The following is an 18,092-nucleotide window of genomic DNA, read 5'->3' as shown; positions in this document are numbered from 1 at the left end:
GCTGCCACCATCATAAACGTGAACCAGTTGTCAAACATCTCAGTGTAAATCACATGACCATGGGGATGCTGCAATGGTCATATGTGTGAAAAAGGGTCATAAGTCACTTTTTTCAGTGCCATTGTAACTTTGAACAGTCAACTAAGCGAACTGTTGTAAGTCAAGGACTACTTCTGAGAAGTCCATGCCACTGTAAGCAAATCACAACAGCTTCCCGCAAATGTTGACATATATGTAGAAAGGTTAGCATGCCAAGAATGAAGAGCCACTTTACCCAAAGGTTGAGGATCACTTTTCAGGTGGCACCAATCAAAACAAGAAGAGGTGGGCATGTCAGGCTTAATGTCATGGCTGAATGTCATGGTTCTGACAGATGAAACTCTTCAAAGAACTTGGAGGCATTGTTTACCCTAAAGATTCTTTATTTGAGAAGCATAGCGTCGGCACTAACACAATTGAAGCCAAAAACTGGATTCCCCTCCCCTGAGCACATAGTATCAAAGCACAATCCCCTCCTCCAATTAACACTCATAAATCACATTCCCCAATTAGTTTGAAATGCAGGCTTTCCCTCCAGACCTCTAGCCCGGCCAATTCTTATCATCTCTTATTTCAATAACCTTGGTTCACACACTAGGTCCAGTATTGTTATGTCTATCTAAACCAGTGGTTCTCAACCTGTGGGTCGGGACCCCGTTTGGGGTCGAACGACCATTTCACGGGGGTCGCCAAACAATGCAGTCCGCCATTTTTTCCCCCCTTTTCCTTAGCTGTGCTCCTCCCTTTTATTCTATTGGCTTTTGAAAGCCAATAGAATAGACGCTCTTGAATAGAGTCTAATTCTATTGGCTTTCAAAAGCCAATAGGAATTGTCCAGGCTGTCTCTGCCCTGCTGAGCCCGCCAAAAGTCCCATTCTGCAAACGCTGCTGCACCAGTTGAGTAGTCCTCGACTTACGACCAGTTGAGTAGTCCTCGACTTACAACCGGTTGGGGGTCCCGGCATTAAAAATGTTGAGAACCACTGATCTAAACTCTCATGCACATTCCTCCCCCCAGCATCGTCTAACTCTAAAAGTAAAACGTAAGAAGAAAATGGTTGCATCTCTCACTGTTGTCAAAGCAAAAACATCCAATGTTAGCAGCGTTGACACCAGGTGTGATGGTGGGAAGAGAAGGCACAGTTGAGTATACACAAACCAGCAGTCACAGCCACATATCAGCGGTGGGGAACCTTGGCTCTTTTATGACTTGTGGACTTCAGCTCCCAGAATTCCTGAACCAGCTTCTTCAGCTCTGACTGGACCAGAGCTGAAGAGACTTCTTGGATGAGAAGCGAAATGTCTTCAAAGAAAAACAAGAAAGCATCTTTGGGATAACTATGACCTGGATGACTGAGAATCTCCATAGACAGATAATGAAATGACCACATCTGTGGTTCTTGCCAACTGGTCTAAATTTACAGGCATTTGCAGAGTCTTACATTCAAGTAAACATTCACAGCTTTCACAACTTCTGGAGGCAGGTTGTTCCACTGGTTAATTGTTCTAACTGTCAGAAAATTTCTCCTTAGTTCTAGATTGCTTTTCTTTGGTTACTTACAATATTTATAGCCAGAAACAGATTTTGAAAGAACTCCTGAGAAAAATATTAAACTCCCTTAGGGCAAAATGCCAAATGTTTTGTTTGATTTGATGGACAGCTTAGGGCTCGTTGACATGGCAATTCAAGAGTGTATACCTACGGTACTTTTCTGACAGACACAGATTCTTTTCAAGATCGGACTTGATTTGGACATCAAAGAAGTTGGCTAGTAAAGGAGAAGAATTAAAGAAATTCCCAGAGAAGATAAGTATTGCCCAACAAATTAAAGCTTTTAGAAAGCAATTATCTGCATTAACAGCAAGGGCTAAGGAGATAAAAATGAATTATGTAAAGCAAAAAAAAAAAAAACCCCTGAGTTTGTGAATAAACCAAAGACGCACACAAAACATGAAAAGAGAAGAAATACTATTGAAATTACTGTATTAATCATCAACGCAACCCTACAAAAAGCATTTTCGTCAATATTATTCCAGTTTGTATAAAGGAAGTGACATTGCTCTAGAGAAAAAAGATGAAAATCTAAAACATAGGCTCAAAATCTTTTCTATATCTTGCACCCCTAGAATGCTTCAGATATATTCTCTCACCCCTTACAAAAGTTTGAAATAACAAATTATGCATATACACTATAATTTTGAAACTTATAAACCCAAGTTTTGCACCCCCTGGAATATAGTCTCGCACCCCCAGGGTGTGTGTGTGTGCACACCCGGTTGGGAACTCCTGATCTAAAGAAATAAAGTCTACAGAAGATTATAGAGGAACAGAATGAGATTATGAAGGGAGCTATAACAATAAGGGAGCTTTCTACACTTATAAAAATATTAAATTAGGAAAGATTCCTGGGCCAAATGATGATCAGTTTTTTGTCCCAAAAGTGCTCTTTCAAAAGGCAACGGGACTTTCTTTGTTTTTCCCCTGAAGATGTTTCGGTTCTCACCCAAGAAAATTCTTCAGTATCCAAGAATTGAAGAAGCTTCTTAGATAGGAAGCAAAACATCTTCAAGGAAAAGCAAAGAAAGTCCAGTTGCCTTTTGAAAAAGAAAAAAAAAAAACACACCTTTGGGGCAAATTAAAAGAACTTGATGCATTAACGAGTTTCGTGACTAACGATATGAAGACAATGAGTGTTAACAAAAAATATGAACATAGAAGGTCAAGCAGAATTGATGAACAGAACGGGTTTTAAGATTGAGGAGAGGAAGATAAAATACCTGGGTACCACTATGAGAAATATGAATTGCATATTATTTCAAAATAATTATGTTAAGACGTGGAATGGAGTTTAAAAAGATATTAAGGTGAGGAAAAACTGCAACTGTCATGGCCGAGGAGAATTCCAGTGACAAAAATAAATATGCTTAGAGTGAAGTTTTTGTTTTTAGATAATATCCGTTTTGACAACTGATGCGCCCTTTACAAAGTGGCAGAAGGATCGATCTAAGTTTGTGTGGCAGGGGAAAAAACACGAGTTAAATATAAGGTGTGAGACGGAAAGGAAAGCGGAGGACTGTGTTTACCTGGTTTGAAATTATATTTTGCAGCTTGCTGTTTGGTTTGGATGAATGAGTGGGAGTTGCTGAGAAATAGAAGGCCTTGGGAGTTAGAAGGACATGACCTGAAGTTTGGGTGGCATGGATATTTGTGGAACGACAAAGACAAGGTCGATTTGCATTTTCAGAAACAAGACAATTGTATCTCATTAGGTGAGGTGACCAATCGTCCTCCTTTAGGGAGGACAGTCTTCCTTTTGTAAGTTCTGTCCTCTCTCAAAAAGTGTCCTCCTACATGTCCTCCTTTTCGATATTTGAAGACTAATCTGTAAATCTCCGTATTTGATCGATGCCAAGCCGATCTGTTGCGTGTGATGTGACGTATTTGTATTTGACATGACACTTCGTCAAGGCTCGGTACAGTGCAGCGAGATGCGATTATGAGACGCATGCACTCCGCACAGGAGAATTGTTTTGAGAGAGTGCGCCGTGCGCAAGTGCGCCACACGCAAGTGGCTTTGTTTACTTCTTACTGAAACACAGCACACATGCATGCATTAGACTCACTTCTTTCTCAGTGAATATTCAACCATACACAGGTGAACACAATAATTCACGTTTTATTAATTCATTATTTAATAATTTCCCAGTATGTATAATTTTATTTACAAGTTTATTCGCTTATGTTATTGTTTCAGTTTTAATAATTAATTTTATTTATTCATAATGAATGTGCTTGCATCATTCACGTAGCTCTATATTTTATTTTTAATTATTGTTGCAATGAATAAGATGTTTCTTTTATTTATGATTTTTTTTTCTTCAAAAAAGTTGGTCACCTTACATTAGGTCATTGTTTCAGATATATTTCCTTACTGGATTCCTTAATGCCTGCAATAATGGCAGAGGTTCTAAAAGTGCTGAAAAAGTTCTTAAGAGATTCTGGAGACATCCAGAGAGGTCTTGAAAATAGCCCATGTTGAACAGTACAGCACAGTCAAAACACAGGAGATGTTTTATGATACTCGGTAATAGGTCATTAAAATGCTTTATGCTTATTTTTACAATTTTATAAATTGTTTTCTAAAAATTGCCAGTTTTCAATTCCACAGGGATCGTGGGTCCAGGATTTTGGACGCCTTCTGTAAATTAACCCAATTGAAGTACAGTACCTTGGTCAAAAATGTTTTGCCCTATGACAGTGAGGACGAACCTTTTAGAGACCAAGTGCCCCAAAACTGCCCCCCCCACTCCTGTCCCCGCTCCGCTGTGCCCACTAGGCCACCCACCACCTCCATGGCCCACCACAGATCACCCAGGTAGCCCAGCAGCACCATGGCGGCCACGCCCTCTGCCTCCTGCCCCGCAGCATCATCTGCGCACGACGGGGCGCAAGGGTGGAGTCTTGTCCCCGCTGCTCAGCTACCATGTCCTTGGCTGCGCTGCTTCATATGGGCCATGCCCGGGGGCAACTCTTCTCTGGGGGGTTGCTGGTGAGGAGGGGGCCATGGGAGGAGGCAGGGCTGGGGCGACGGTGCGTGTGTCCACAGAGAGGGCTCCGAATGCCACCTCTGGCACGCGTGCCATAGGTTCGCCACCACTGCCCTATGATGTACGATTTTGCCCAGTTGAAGGTTACAGACACCAGAGCTTTAGTGGTACAAAGATTATGTAAGAGGTGCCATATTGAGAAAATGAAATAGACACAAACTCAGGTTGTGGCTGAAAACAACACAAGAAGCAGTATTCCAATATCTCAGGGGCTGCCCCAAAGAAGAGGGAGTCAAGCTATTCTCCAAAGCACCTGAAGGCAGGACAAGAAGCAACGGATGGAAACTAATCAAGGAGAGAAGCAACCTAGAACTACGGAGAAATTTCCTGAGAGTGAGAACAATTAACCAGTGGAACAACCCGCCTCCAGAAGCGGTGAATGCTCCAACACTGGAGGTTTTTAAGAAGAGACTGGACAGCCGTTTGTCCGAAATGGTGTAGGGTTTCCTGCCTGATCAGGGGGTTGGACTAGATGACCTCCAAGGTCCCTTCCAACTTTACTATTACTATTATTATTATTATTATTATTATTATTATTATTAAGCATTTTGTAGATGAGAAATCAGAAGCAAACGCAGATAGCTAGTTTATCAGGAGATGTTAGGATTTTGTCCAGGGTAACGTAAAATAAAATCAAGAGAAGAACTAATAAAGGGGAATGTTAGTAGCTCAGGGTTGACCTCAGGGGTCCTTGGTGCTCTCTGAGTTTCATAGTTTTCTTGCAGATGTTTCATTACCCAAACTAAGTAACATCATTAGTGCACTGATGATGTTACCTACTTTGGGTAATGAAATGTTTGCAAGAAAACAAGCAAGTTCAGAGAGCACCGAGGACCCCTCAAGAGAAGGACAGATGGATATGGTTATCAGTGATCCTCTTATTTACAATTACAGATTTAAAATAATCAAAATAGTTTATGGCTTTAAAGATTGTAGGACTGAGTTTGAAACAGAATTGTTTACAAATGGTGGTGATGTAATTGCTAAAAGGCATAAACATTTATTGAAGTTGGAAACAAAAAGAACAAATTTCCTGCCTGAGCAGGGGGTTGGACTAGATGACCTCCAAGGTCCCTTTCAACATAATAACAATAATAATAATAATAATAATAATAATAATAATAATAAATATGAATGTGTCACAAAATGAGCTAAAGTTTTTGATTATAATATATACAGTAGATGGAACAGTGGGAAAATATGTTGTTGAAAGGATCGAAATTTACATTGCATTATAATTAGATATGTTTTTTATAAAATGTACTATTGGCATATGTCACCAGAGAAATTGTCTAGAATGTATAAAGGCACTTCAAGTTTACGTTGGAAATGTGTGCAACAAGAAGGGACATTCTATCATGTTTGTTGGACATGTAAAAAAGCTAGAAAATTCTGGATTCAAATACATTGATCCGGAGGATTTTAAATATTAATATACAATTGATATCGCCTTAGGTCTTCTTTTGGGATTGACGGAACAAAACAGTTGGGAAAAAGTACATGGAATTTTGTTTGTCTATATGATAATAGCAGTGAAATTGTTGCGTGCACAAAGATGAAAAGATCTGGCAACATCTACAATGAAGGAATGGCTGGTGAAGATCATGTGAGGCTAAATTGAGAACTTTGATTAGAGAAAAGTCTATTGCATTTATCGCTGACTAGAATTGAGGCCTTTGAACTATGGTGCTGGAGAAGACTCCTGCGAGTCCCCTGGACTGCAAGGTGATCAAACCGGTCAGTCCTAGAGGAGATCAACCCCGACTGCTCTTTAGAAGGCCAGATCCTGAAGTTGAAACTCAAGTACTTTGGCCATCTAATGAGAAGGAAGGACTCACTGGAGAAGAGCCTAATGCTGGGAAAGATGGAGGGCAATAGAAGAAGGGGACAACAGAGAAGGAGGTGGCTGGATGGAGTCACTGAAGCAGTCGGCATGAGCTTAAATGGACTCCAGAAGATGGTAGAGGACAGGAAGGCCTGGAGGAACGTTGTCCATGGGGTCGTGATGGATCGGACACAACTTCACAGCTAACAACAACAAAGAAAGCCCTTATAGACTTTTTGCGTGAAACAGGGAAAAAAGTGATTTTGATGATTAGACAGGCTAAATTTTTAGAAAGAAGAGAGTTATATGGTAACCATAGAGTAAGCGGTAAATTTATAATTGGACTTATAACTGCTGTAAAAAGGTTGAAAGCTATTCTTGGTTTGTTTTTTTCCTTTTTCGTTTTATTTTTCTTGCTCTTTTGGCTTTCTCCATGATTTCTTTCTTTTTCTTTCTTTTTCTTTGTATTACTTTATATTAGTTAATTTTTATCCTGACCTTAAAAAACCTTTACATATAAAGAAAGCAGTGATGATAGATGTAGTGGTGCCAAGTGACAGAAACATCAGAAAGAAGAAAGATGAGAAGTTGCAGAAGGACCAGAGTCTCAAGGAGGAACTGGAGAAGATGTGGAACGTCAAGGCCAAAGTGACCCCAGTGGTGATAGGAGAACTTGGGGCTGTGACTTCTAAGCTGGGTGAAGGGTTCCAAAAGATCCCAGGAACAACCGCAAAGCTCTCGGTCCAGAAAAGTGCAGAGCTAGGAACAGCTGAGAGACCCTGTGCAGAACCTTCAAACTCCCAAGCCTGTGGTAGAGGACCACAGATTGAGGAAGATACAGACCACCCATAGGTCTGAGAAGGGACTTTAGAGCATAGAATAATAGGGTTGGAAGGAACCTTGGAGCGAATAGAATAGAATAGAATAGAATAGAATAGAATAGAATAGAATAGAATAGAATAGAATAGAATGGAATGAAGTGGAATGGAATGGATTGGAATAGAATGGAATGGAATGGAGTGGAGAGGATAGAATAGAATAGAATAGAATAGAATAGAATAGAATAGAATAGAATGGAATGGAATGGAATGGAATGGAATGGAATGGAATGGAGTGGAGTGGAGTGGAGTGGAGTGGAGTGGAGTGGAGTGGAATGGAATGGAACGGAATGGATTGGAATAGAATGGATTGGAATAGAATGGAATGGAGTGGAGCGGAGCGGAGAGGAGAGGAGAGGAGAGGAGAGGAGAGAATAGAATGGATTGGAATAGAATAGAATAGAATAGAATAGAATAGAATAGAATAGAATAGAATAGAATGAAGTGGAATGGAATGGATTAGAATAGAATGGAATGGAATGGAATGGAGTGGAGAGGATAGAATAGAATAGAATAGAATAGAATAGAATAGAATAGAATAGAATAGAATAGAATAGAATGATTGTAGAATAGGAATAGAATAGAATAGAATAGAATAGGAATCGAATAGAATAGAATAGAATAGAATAGAATAGAATAGAATAGAATAGAATAGAATAGAATAGAATAGAATGGATTGGAATAGAATGGAATGGAATGGAGTGGAGTGGAGCGGAGAGGAGCGGAGCGGAGCGGAGAGGAGAGGAGAGGAGAGAATAGAATAGAATGGATTGGAATAGAATAGAATAGAATAGAATAGAATAGAATAGAAAGAATGGAGTGGAGTGGAGTGGAGTGGAGTGGATTAGAGAGTAGAGTAGAGTAAAGTAGAGTAGAGTAGAGTAGAATAGAGAATAGAAGAGAAGAGAAGAGAATAGGAATAAGAATAAAAGGATAGGATAGGATAGGATAGGATAGGATAGGATAGGATAGGATAGGATAGGATAGGATAGAAGCTGGAAGGGGCCTTGGAGGTCCTCCAACTCCCTGCTCAAGCAGGAGACCCTATTTTAAAAGGTTTAAGTGTTATCTATAAAGAATTTTTTTTTATTATCCAGAGTTCATGTTTGGAGGTACCCTATTTCCCAAGTATTAATGCACAGAATCATAACATGTCAAAGTGGAATGGAAGCTTAAAGATTATCGGGTTCAATACTCTACCCACGCAGAATTACAACACACTTTCTACTGATCCATACAGGGGTCTCCAAACCTGGCAACTTTAAGACTTGTGGACCTCAACTACCAGAATTCCCCAGCCAGCATGGCTGGCTGGGGAATTCTGAAAGTTGAAGTCCACAAGTCTTAAAGTTGCCAAGTTTGGAGAGGCCTGGTTTACATTAAACAAAATATATAATAAAAAAATTGGAGGCTTACGTGATTAAAAATGGCCAAGGAGCCAGTTTCCAATCAGATCAGACATAAATATTCCATAAACAAACTCTGAACCTGGCTAGAGATAGATCATCCTGGAGAATATCAATCACGATTCACTAGGAGCCAAAAATGACTTGCTGGCGTATGATCAGTCGAGTCACCATTTCATTTTTGATTGGACTTTCTATCCGTCAATGCTGAGCTCAAGCATCAAACTTGGATTTAACAGAATAACAGAGTTCAACCCTTTGCTCAAGCAGAAGACCCTACACCATTTTAGACAAATGGCTGTCCAGTGTTGGAGCACCCACAACCTCTGGAGGCAAGTCGTTCCACTGTTTCTGTCAGGAAATTTATTCTTAGTTCTAGGCCGCTTCTCTCCTTGATTAGTTTCCATCCCTTGCTTCTAGGATGAAATCCACAGAAATTCTGTGGATTACATAGCAATTCACTTCTTCTTCTTCTTGTGCCATATCCATTATCGGACATTGAAGATCATGTTGGCGATCCTGTTTTTATCAGCAGCCGCACGAAAAAGTGCTGCTGAGTTTTGTCCAAACCAGACCCTTAGATTTTGAAGCCACGATGTTCTTCTTCTGCCTGGACCTCTTTTGCCTTCAATCTTTCCCTGGAGGATTAAATGGAGTATGCCGTATTTTTCTGGGTGTCGCATCACAGGTCCGAAATATTCTAATTTTCGTTTTTTAATTGTTTTGATGATTTCTCTTGGCTTTCTCAGGCGGCTTATCACCTCCTCATTTCTGATCTTGTCAACCCAGCTTATACGTAACAGCTGCCTGTAAATCCACATTTCAAATGCTTCTAGTTTCTTCAGGTGGCCTTCTGTAGAAATCCACAGAGGTCTCAAACTGGCGGGTTTTCTATTTTCACCCATCAGGATTATTTAATTTAATTATTTCTCACCTTTATTATTTTAGCCAATAACTCAAGGTGGCAAACATATCCAACACACCTTCCTCCTATTTCTCCCACAACAGCAACCCTGTGAGTTGGGTTGGGCTGAGACAGAGGGACTGGTGCAAAGTCACCTAGCTGGCTTTCATGGGTAGCGGGCCTGGCTGAAAGGCTTTGCAGGAGCCTGTCCAGGGAGAGGAAAACTCGGACAGCTGCTGCCGGTTTTGGGGCTGGGCGGGCATAGATCCCGCGGAAGGAAAGAAAAAAGGGGGAAAGAAAGGGAGTGGTTGCTGTTGCTGTGGTCGGAGAGAGACCGGGTGACGTCGAAGAGGGATTTGAGGTTTTAGCTGATCCCTTTCTGTGAAGGAGAGGGAAGGAGAGCGTGAGAGAGAGCGAGAAGGTGGAATTTTACTGCTTTCTTTCGCGGGGGGGGGGATATCCCGAGCGGAGGCAAGAGAGAGAGAGTGAGGAGAGAGAAAGTTGTTGGGATTGCTAAATTCAGATTTTAACAATAAAGGAAAGTGGGGAGAGGTTTTGACACCGACGAGACCTGAGACTGCGACTGCGAGCGACGACAGAAAAGGAGAGGCTGGTCGTTACTGCTTTGGAGACTAGCGGCTATCCAAACTCTGATTATTGTTACTTGTGCAAATTATAGACATTGTGGGGAGTTGCCCTTGAGGGGCGAGCTGTTACTGCAGAATGCTGACTACCTTCGTTCGTGTTCCTATTGCTGTCTGGAGCCGGGGTTTTCCCCATCCCACTTGTTTCCAAATGGTTGCTGTGAAATCATTGACTATTGCTACTACGATTGCCTGGGGCTGTTAAACACTGTCATGCATTGACTATCGGGGTTAGGGTCTGGCCATCTTTGTTCCTGAAAGACCCCCCTTTGATGACCAGAGTCTGCCACCTCCTCACTTTGCGTGAGCTTCTGCTAGAAAAGACACTTTACTAACAATAGAAAGAGTACAGAGAAGAGCAACAGAGATGATTAGGGGACTGGAGGCTAAAACATATAAGGAAAGGCTGCTGGAATTGGGTATGTCTAGTTTAACGAAGAGAAGGACGAGGGGGGACATGATAGCAGTCTTCCAATATCTCAGGGGCTGCCACAAAGAAGAGGGAGTCAAGCTATTCTCCAAAGCCCCTGAAGGCAGGACAAGAAGCAACGGATGGAAACTAACCAAAGAGAGAAGCAACCTACAACTAAGGAGAAACTTCCTGACAGTGAGAACAATTAACCAGTGGAACAACCTGCCTCCAGAAGCGGTGAATGCTCCAACACTGGAAGTTTTTAAGAAGAAACTGGACAGCCATTTGTCCAAAATGGTATAGGGTTTCCTGCCTGAGCAGGGGGTTGGACTAAATGACCTCCAAGGTCCTTTCCAACTTTATCATTATTATTATTATGCCAGGCATAATAACAACAACAACAACAACACCTTGAGAGCACAGCTGAAGAGTGTGATGGAGGGGAGCAGGGCTGGGAGGGCTTGGGCTTTGGCGGCCTCTGAGGGGGGTAACGCTACACATTCATAAGGCAGGATTTGAACTCAAATCTCTTGCTTTCTAGACTGGTGCCTTAACCACTAGACAAACTGGCTCTCTAGGATGGGAATGAGCATCCCAACAAGATTCATCACTAAGTAGCTTTGATCTATGTGGGGTGATTTATACTCTCTTTCCTAATTTAGAAAAAGGTGCTGCTTCTCATAGGTTAGGCTGTGAGATTGTGCATAATTTGAACTTGGTCTCTAAGCTTTTTCAAGGAACTCGCCAATTGACCTATGACTGACACCAGCTTTCTCCAGTTATCCTACAGATTACAAGTCCCAGAATTCTCTGCTTGTTCATTGTCCCTACTGGGTAGACCAGGAGTCTTCAAACTTGACCCTTTAGGACTTGTGGACTTCAACTCCCAGAATTCCTCAGCCAGGCACACGTGCCTGGCTGAGGAATTCTGGGAGTTGAAGTTCACAAGTCCTAAAAGGGCCAAGTTTGAAGACCTCTGGGGTAGACATTCTGAGCCTTGGAAGGTGCCAATTGCAGGGAGACTGCTTCACATAAATATTATTCCCCAGAATTGGTCACAATTGCTTTCAGGCTGGCTTATAAAAAATGATTAACTTCTTTGAAGATTGATCCTGCCTGGAAAAGAATCCTAAGTGCCTCTGATATATGAGGACACCAAGATATTTCCATAAATATCCATCAAAAGGCCTTGGAATTAGGAAATATTGCATCTCCAACAAGATCTGGGGAAGTAAAAAATCTAGAGCAGTGGTGGTGAACCTATGGCACAGGTGTCAGAGGTGGCACTCGGAGCCCTCTCTGTGGGCACACACACCGTCTCCCCAGTTCCGCCTCCTCCCACGGCCCCCTCCTCACCAGCAGCCCCACTGGAGGAGAGTTACCCCTGGGCGCAGCCCACACGAAGCAGCGGAGCCAAGGACATGATAGCTGGGCAGCGGGGACAAGACTCCGCCTTTGTGTTCCGTTGCGCGCAGATGATGCTGTGGGGCACGGGTGGTGGGCATGGCCGCCATGGCGCTGTTGGGCTGCCTGGGTGATCTGTGGTGGGCCGTGGAGGTGGTGGGTGGCCCAGTGGGCAGGGCAGAGTGGGGACGGGTTGGGGGGGCAGTTTTGGGGCACTCAGTCTCTAAAAGGTTCGCCATCACTGATCTAGAGAATCATGAGGACAGATAGAGGAAATAGCAAAAATTCACACAGTCTTTTCCTGATAATCCCCATTGCTTAGCAAGCATCATCTTTCCCTAACAGCAATTTATACATCTGCATCACTTACAAAGGAAATCAATCAAACAATTGTAAAGGGAAAAAAATATGCTCCAATAGTTTCCAATAGGAACTATTTAGCACATCCCCACGACCATCTGCTAATTATCTCTAAAATTTTGTAGCCTACTAGTGGTGCCCTTTCTGTTGTTGCTACTCATCAGATTTATTTATTATATTTATTTGTTAAATTTATTTGCCACCGATCTCACCGTCAGGCTACTCTGCTTGGCTTACGACAGTAAAGTGGAAAAACGATAAAAAAATGCAAACCTAACAAGCAACGAAACAAAAATAAACAATAAAATAATATTAAGAGATGGGCGGAGAGAGAGAGAGAGAGAGAGAGAGTAGGAAACACCGGGAACACTCTTAATTGCTAAGATGTCAATATCTGGGCTTCAAGCTTCAGGACAACCACTAGAGGGCAGCAAAGAGATATGAAAAATTTCTTAGGATCTCTCTAGTGGCTGTTTGGATGTTTCCACCCTAAAGATTGCTGTGTAATAAGTAGCTTTGCCTGTTTGGAAACTTTCCATAGGTACCCAAACCTATCATCCCAAATATTGCATCACACTTCTCATTTTAGAAGGGGTTTTTTTTTTTAGGTATAGGGATGACAAGTGATAGTCCCAAGATTTAGGTACTTACGATTGATGGCTGGCTGGTTCCCCATTGCTCCTGCTGATGTAGCTGGTTGGAACATAGCCCGTGACTCTGTCTCCAGAGAGGCGCCTTGCTAGGACATAACCCCCGTCCTCTTTGAGGACATGGAGTTTGTCCCCCTTAGTCACACTCAGCTCCTCGGCATTCCTGGCAGTGTAGTTGTACAGCACCCCCCGGAGGGAAGCTTTGTCTTCAGCACGGTCAGGATCCAGCGTGGGATGTAGGGATCCTGGGATCGGTTCCCAGGAATCGAAAGAACGGTTACTGGAGGCTCCGTTGGGCACACACTTGTTCCAGAACGTATGAAAGAAATGCAAGTGTTTTCGGATGAAACTGTCCATCCCTTTCTTGGGAAATTTCTCCGAGGGAATTTAGCTCTGCTGTTCCAACAAGCTGCTTGGCGTGAAGGAAGGTCTGGTCCCTTTCATAGCTGCTTCTTTCATTGCTCGTTGTTCAATGAGTCAACGTTGCCCTCCTTGTCTTCTCTCTCCCGGAGCCAGAAGAAGTGAAGTGAGATGCTTCCTGGATCCTTGGATACCTGAATATGTTTGTAGGCCACGGGAACTCCTTCCTCCCCAAAGTGAGACTTGACGTTCAGGTGTAACTTGTTTGCTGCAGGCTGAGCTCATACGTTTAGGCTTGCCACCACATCCGTCTCAGCTGGATGTTTGTTTATTATCCAATCAACTCACTCACCTCTTGGGTTGCGCTCTGAATTAGCACTCATTTCTACATCATCTCTTTTACCGAGTCTTTCCATTCACTTTTCGTGGCCATCAAGAAGTCTATTCTTGAGAACGTCCATAGAGATTCTCAACCATCCAGATCATGACTGTCCCAAAGGTGTGTGTATGTGTGTGTGTGTGTGTGTGTTTTCCCCCAAAAGGCAGCTGGACGTTTTTGGTTTCTTCTTTGAAAACATTTTGCTTCTCCAAGAAACTTCTGAACTGAACAAACTTCTTGGATAAGAAGCAAAATGTTTTCAAAATAGAAACTAAGAAAGTCCAGTTGCCTTTTGGAAAAAGCATCACTGGGGTATTCTTGAGAATGCAAAACCTTTAAAAACACTCTTGCAAAATAACTCCCGAGGAACCTCTTAATACAGTGGTGGCGAACCTATGGCACGCGTGCCAGAGGCAGCACGCGGAGCCCTCTCTGTGGGCACGCACCATCGCTCCAGCACATGTGGTCTCTAAAAGTTTGCCATCACTGGCCTAAGGCCAGCCAGTCTGGAGCCACCATTGGGGAGCCCACCATCACACCCACCAGAGACCCCCTGGATCTCCCCCAACCCTGCCCGGCTCCCACAGGTGTCCTTCCCCATAATCAACATCAAGGTGGCCATGCCCACTCCAGCCATGCTCACCCAATCTGCCATGACTACTGCAGCCACACCCATCCAGTAGCCACGCCTATCCAGTCTGCCAAGCCCATTGTAGCTGCACCCACTAAGTGGGTCACATCCATCCGGCACCCAGCGATACATAAGTGGGTTTGGGGTTGCAGTTTGGGCACTCGGTCTCTAAAAGATTCGCCATCACTGTCTTAATATGATCCTTCCACCAGTCTCTGGGAAATAGCAATTGGGAGCTGCTTTCTTGCTATTTTTATCAACCTCCCCAGCTGTGATTTGTTTTTAATCTCAGGTTTATACACATCCATAGTGGTCCTTCAAAGCCCACCACTGCACCAAGGTAATATGCTAGCTCAGTGTTTCCCAATCTCAGCCACTTTAAGATGGGTGGACTTCAACTCCCAGAATTCCCCAGCTAGCGTGGAATTCTGGGAGTTGAAGCCCACACATCGTAAAGTGGCACAGGTTGAGAGGTGTGCTAGATTGTAAAATTGGTGATGCATTTGAATTCCAAGCAAAGCATACCAATTATGTCTATCCTACTTCTGCTTGCTCTCATGATTGCAATCTCTGCTTTTTGATTACAAAACTCACCTGCCATCTCTTCCCTCCACCTCTATTTTGTTGCCTTCCCCGGTGATTAAAACCTTTGATTTGTTTATTTGATTTTTTTAATCCAGCCTTTATTATTTTTATAAGTAACTCAAGGAGGCAAACATATCCAACACACTTCCTCCCCTCACTTTTCCCACAACAAGAATCTTGTGAGTTGAGTTGGGCTGAGAGACTCAAGATCACCCAGCTGGCTTTCATGCCTAAGGCGGGACTAGAACTCATGTTCTCCTGCTGATTGGCCCAAAGTCATCTAGCTGACTTTCATATCTAAGTGGGGATTAGAACTCGCAGTCTCTCACTTTCTAGCCTGGTGTCTTAGTCATTAGCTCAAAAAACATGCCTTAACCCCAGGGTGTCAAACTGCCGGCTCGCGGGCCAGATGTATCATGCCAAAACCGCGCCCACCCCATTGCCGGCAATGGAAAAAAAAATCACAATACATCGTGACACATCACAAGTTTGACATCCCTGCCTTAACCACTAACCTAGTTCTCTCTTTTTTGCATTTGGCAACAATATAGACCAGTGATGGCGAACCTTTTAGAGACCGAGTGCCCCAACCGCAACCCAAAACCCACTTATTTATCGCAAAGTGCCAGGGGCCCATCAGCATTGTGGTGCCCTCAGGGGGGCAGGGAAGCACTGCTGAGTGCCGCCTCTGGCACGCAAAAACCAGGGGTGCAAAAATGGGCCACCGTGCTCCAAGGAGCAAAAATGGCCGCCGCCGCATCGCGGGGTGCAGATACAAGGGGCTGCACCACGCAAGGGGCAGGGCTAGTGAGTATCATGCAGGCACTAGCCACACCTCATTTGCAGCGTGTGCGTGCTCGCAGCCCCGTGTGTGCACGTGCACATGTAAAATACTTCCTTCTCCCTTTTCTTCCAGTCCGCCAATCGACAATGGTTGGTGACCTCTGCTCTACCACCTCTACTCAAGCTTCCTAGTCGGCTGCTTCACCTCCTTTGTTTTGGGCAGGGCTCCTGCTATGGGAAGCAGTGGCAGCCAGATGGACCTGCTGCTAGCGGTGGCGGTGCGTGTGCCAACAGAGAGGGCTCTGAGTGCTGCCTCTGGCACACGTACCATAGGTTTGCCACCACTGATATAGACTTTGGAGAACTGTACCCTCTAATATTACTATTACTCTAATATTACTAATAGTGCTATTACTACAGCTGTTAATGGTACCATTACTATAACTATTGCTGATACAACTACTATTACTACAACGACTTTTTCAACTTCCTCTTTTGCACTGGAATTGCTAGGAGACCCAAATTTTACATCAATTTATTGTACTAGATGTCGGGAATCAAATAAATAGAGCATGCCTTCTTGACAGGTGTCTACAGATACGATCTCTCTCTTCTTTAAATTACACGTTACAGCAGCCTGACCAAATTTTGCCTGCTACTTAAGAGAAAGGCCCCTGAGCAGTGTAGTATTATACATGTTCACCCAAAGGTAATTCATATGATGCCAGTAGGACTTGCATATTATTAAAATGTACATTCTTTTTTTTTTCTAAAGTGTGCCCTTTATAGAGATATTTTGACTACCACACAGGGTAAATCAGAAGAATCTGGGAGTGGAATCTTTGCAGGCAGTGGCCATAAAGAACTAAATGGTGAATAAATGGCACTGCAATTATTCTTTGGAGCAAGAAGAATGAGTGAGAGAAAAGGAGAGGAGGGGAGGAGAGGAGAGGACACTGAAAACATGACTGTTTTTCAAATTTACAACCATCGCAACATTCCCATAGTTGTCAAAATTTAGACATTTGGCAATTGATTCCTATTTATAATGGTTGCAGCGTCCTGGGTTTACCTCAGTGGTAGCGAACCTATGGCACGCATTCCAGAGGCGGCACTCAGAGCCCTCTCTGTGGGCACACGTGCCTTCGCCTCAGCCCTGCCTCCCCCCATGGCCTTCTCCTCACCAGCAGCCCCCACTGAAAGAGAGTCGCCCCTGGGTGCAGCAGCGCAGAGCAGCGCCGCCAAGGACATGGCAGCCGGGTAGTGGGGACAAGACTCCACCCTCATGCTCCGTCATGCGCAGATGAAGCTGCAGGGCGCGGATGGAGGGTGTGGCCCGCGTGGCCCTGCTGAGCCGCCTGGGCGATCTGTTGCAGTGGGCCGTGGAGGCGGGTGGCCCTGCGGGCAGGCGGGGCATGGAGTGACAGGCAGGGTGGGGCGGGGTAGTATTTGGGCACTTGGTCTCTAAAAGGTTCGCCATCACTGGTTTATGTGATCCCCTTTGGCGACGTTCTGACAAGGAAAATCAATGAGGAAGCCAGATTCACTTAACAACCATGTTATTAATTTAACAACAGTGGCAGGAATGGTCATAAAATGGGGCAAAACTCACTTAAAAACTACTTCACTTAGCAACAGAAATGTTGTGGTTGAAAGTTGAGAACTACCTGTCTTTGAAAAGAATTCTCAGATGGAAGGAAACAAAATAAAAAAAAAAATGATTGCAATCATTCAGCAGCAGAGATTGAAGGAAAATAAGAAGAAATCAGCAGTTTGGCCATATGGGGTGGTCAAAAAAGTCAAGATGGTGTTCCTAACAGTGTAACAGAATCTCCACCTAGGGAGCAGAAATGCATGGTTATACAGGTAGTCCTCAACTTACGACCAAGCAAGTTGGCAAGCAAGGTTGTTAAACGGGGCAAAATTCATTTAACTCTTGCTTAGTAATTGGCTAGGTTTAATTGTGGTCATAAATTGAGGAGCACCTGTATTATTCTTTAAATCAGCTGTGCCAATGTGCTGTTGTATCACCTTGAATTTTACCCTATCCAGTGAATCAGACCTAAGTCCTTGGGTAAAAGCTTATTCTCACATCAGAGTCAACCAGGACAATCGCAAATATACAGTAGTCCTTGACTTACAACCATAATTCAATCCACAGTTATGAAGGTCGAAGGAAATGGCTGATGTTTGTGGCAGCCATTAAGGGTACATAGTGATGGTA

General features: G+C 43.4%; 1 protein-coding gene across 1 annotated transcript in view; it reads right to left on the bottom strand.

The window, feature by feature from the left end:
- Window positions 1-13,715, bottom strand: part of SRMS (src-related kinase lacking C-terminal regulatory tyrosine and N-terminal myristylation sites) — a 50,722-nt gene extending 37,007 nt beyond the window's left edge. The window contains exon 1 of the mRNA XM_039349533.1: window positions 13,132-13,715. Coding sequence (XP_039205467.1) covers window positions 13,132-13,487 — 356 coding nt within the window. The 5' untranslated portion in view covers window positions 13,488-13,715. The remainder of the gene's footprint in view (window positions 1-13,131) is intronic.
- Between the last annotated feature and the right edge of the window lie 4,377 nt (window positions 13,716-18,092).

This window comes from Crotalus tigris, unplaced genomic scaffold (assembly GCF_016545835.1).
Source record: "Crotalus tigris isolate CLP2741 ecotype Arizona unplaced genomic scaffold, ASM1654583v1 scf7180000017536.10889498, whole genome shotgun sequence".
Taxonomy (NCBI): Eukaryota; Metazoa; Chordata; class Lepidosauria; order Squamata; family Viperidae; genus Crotalus; species Crotalus tigris.
The sequence above is the reverse complement of the archived record's forward strand: the minus strand, read 5'-3'. Positions and strand labels throughout refer to the sequence as shown.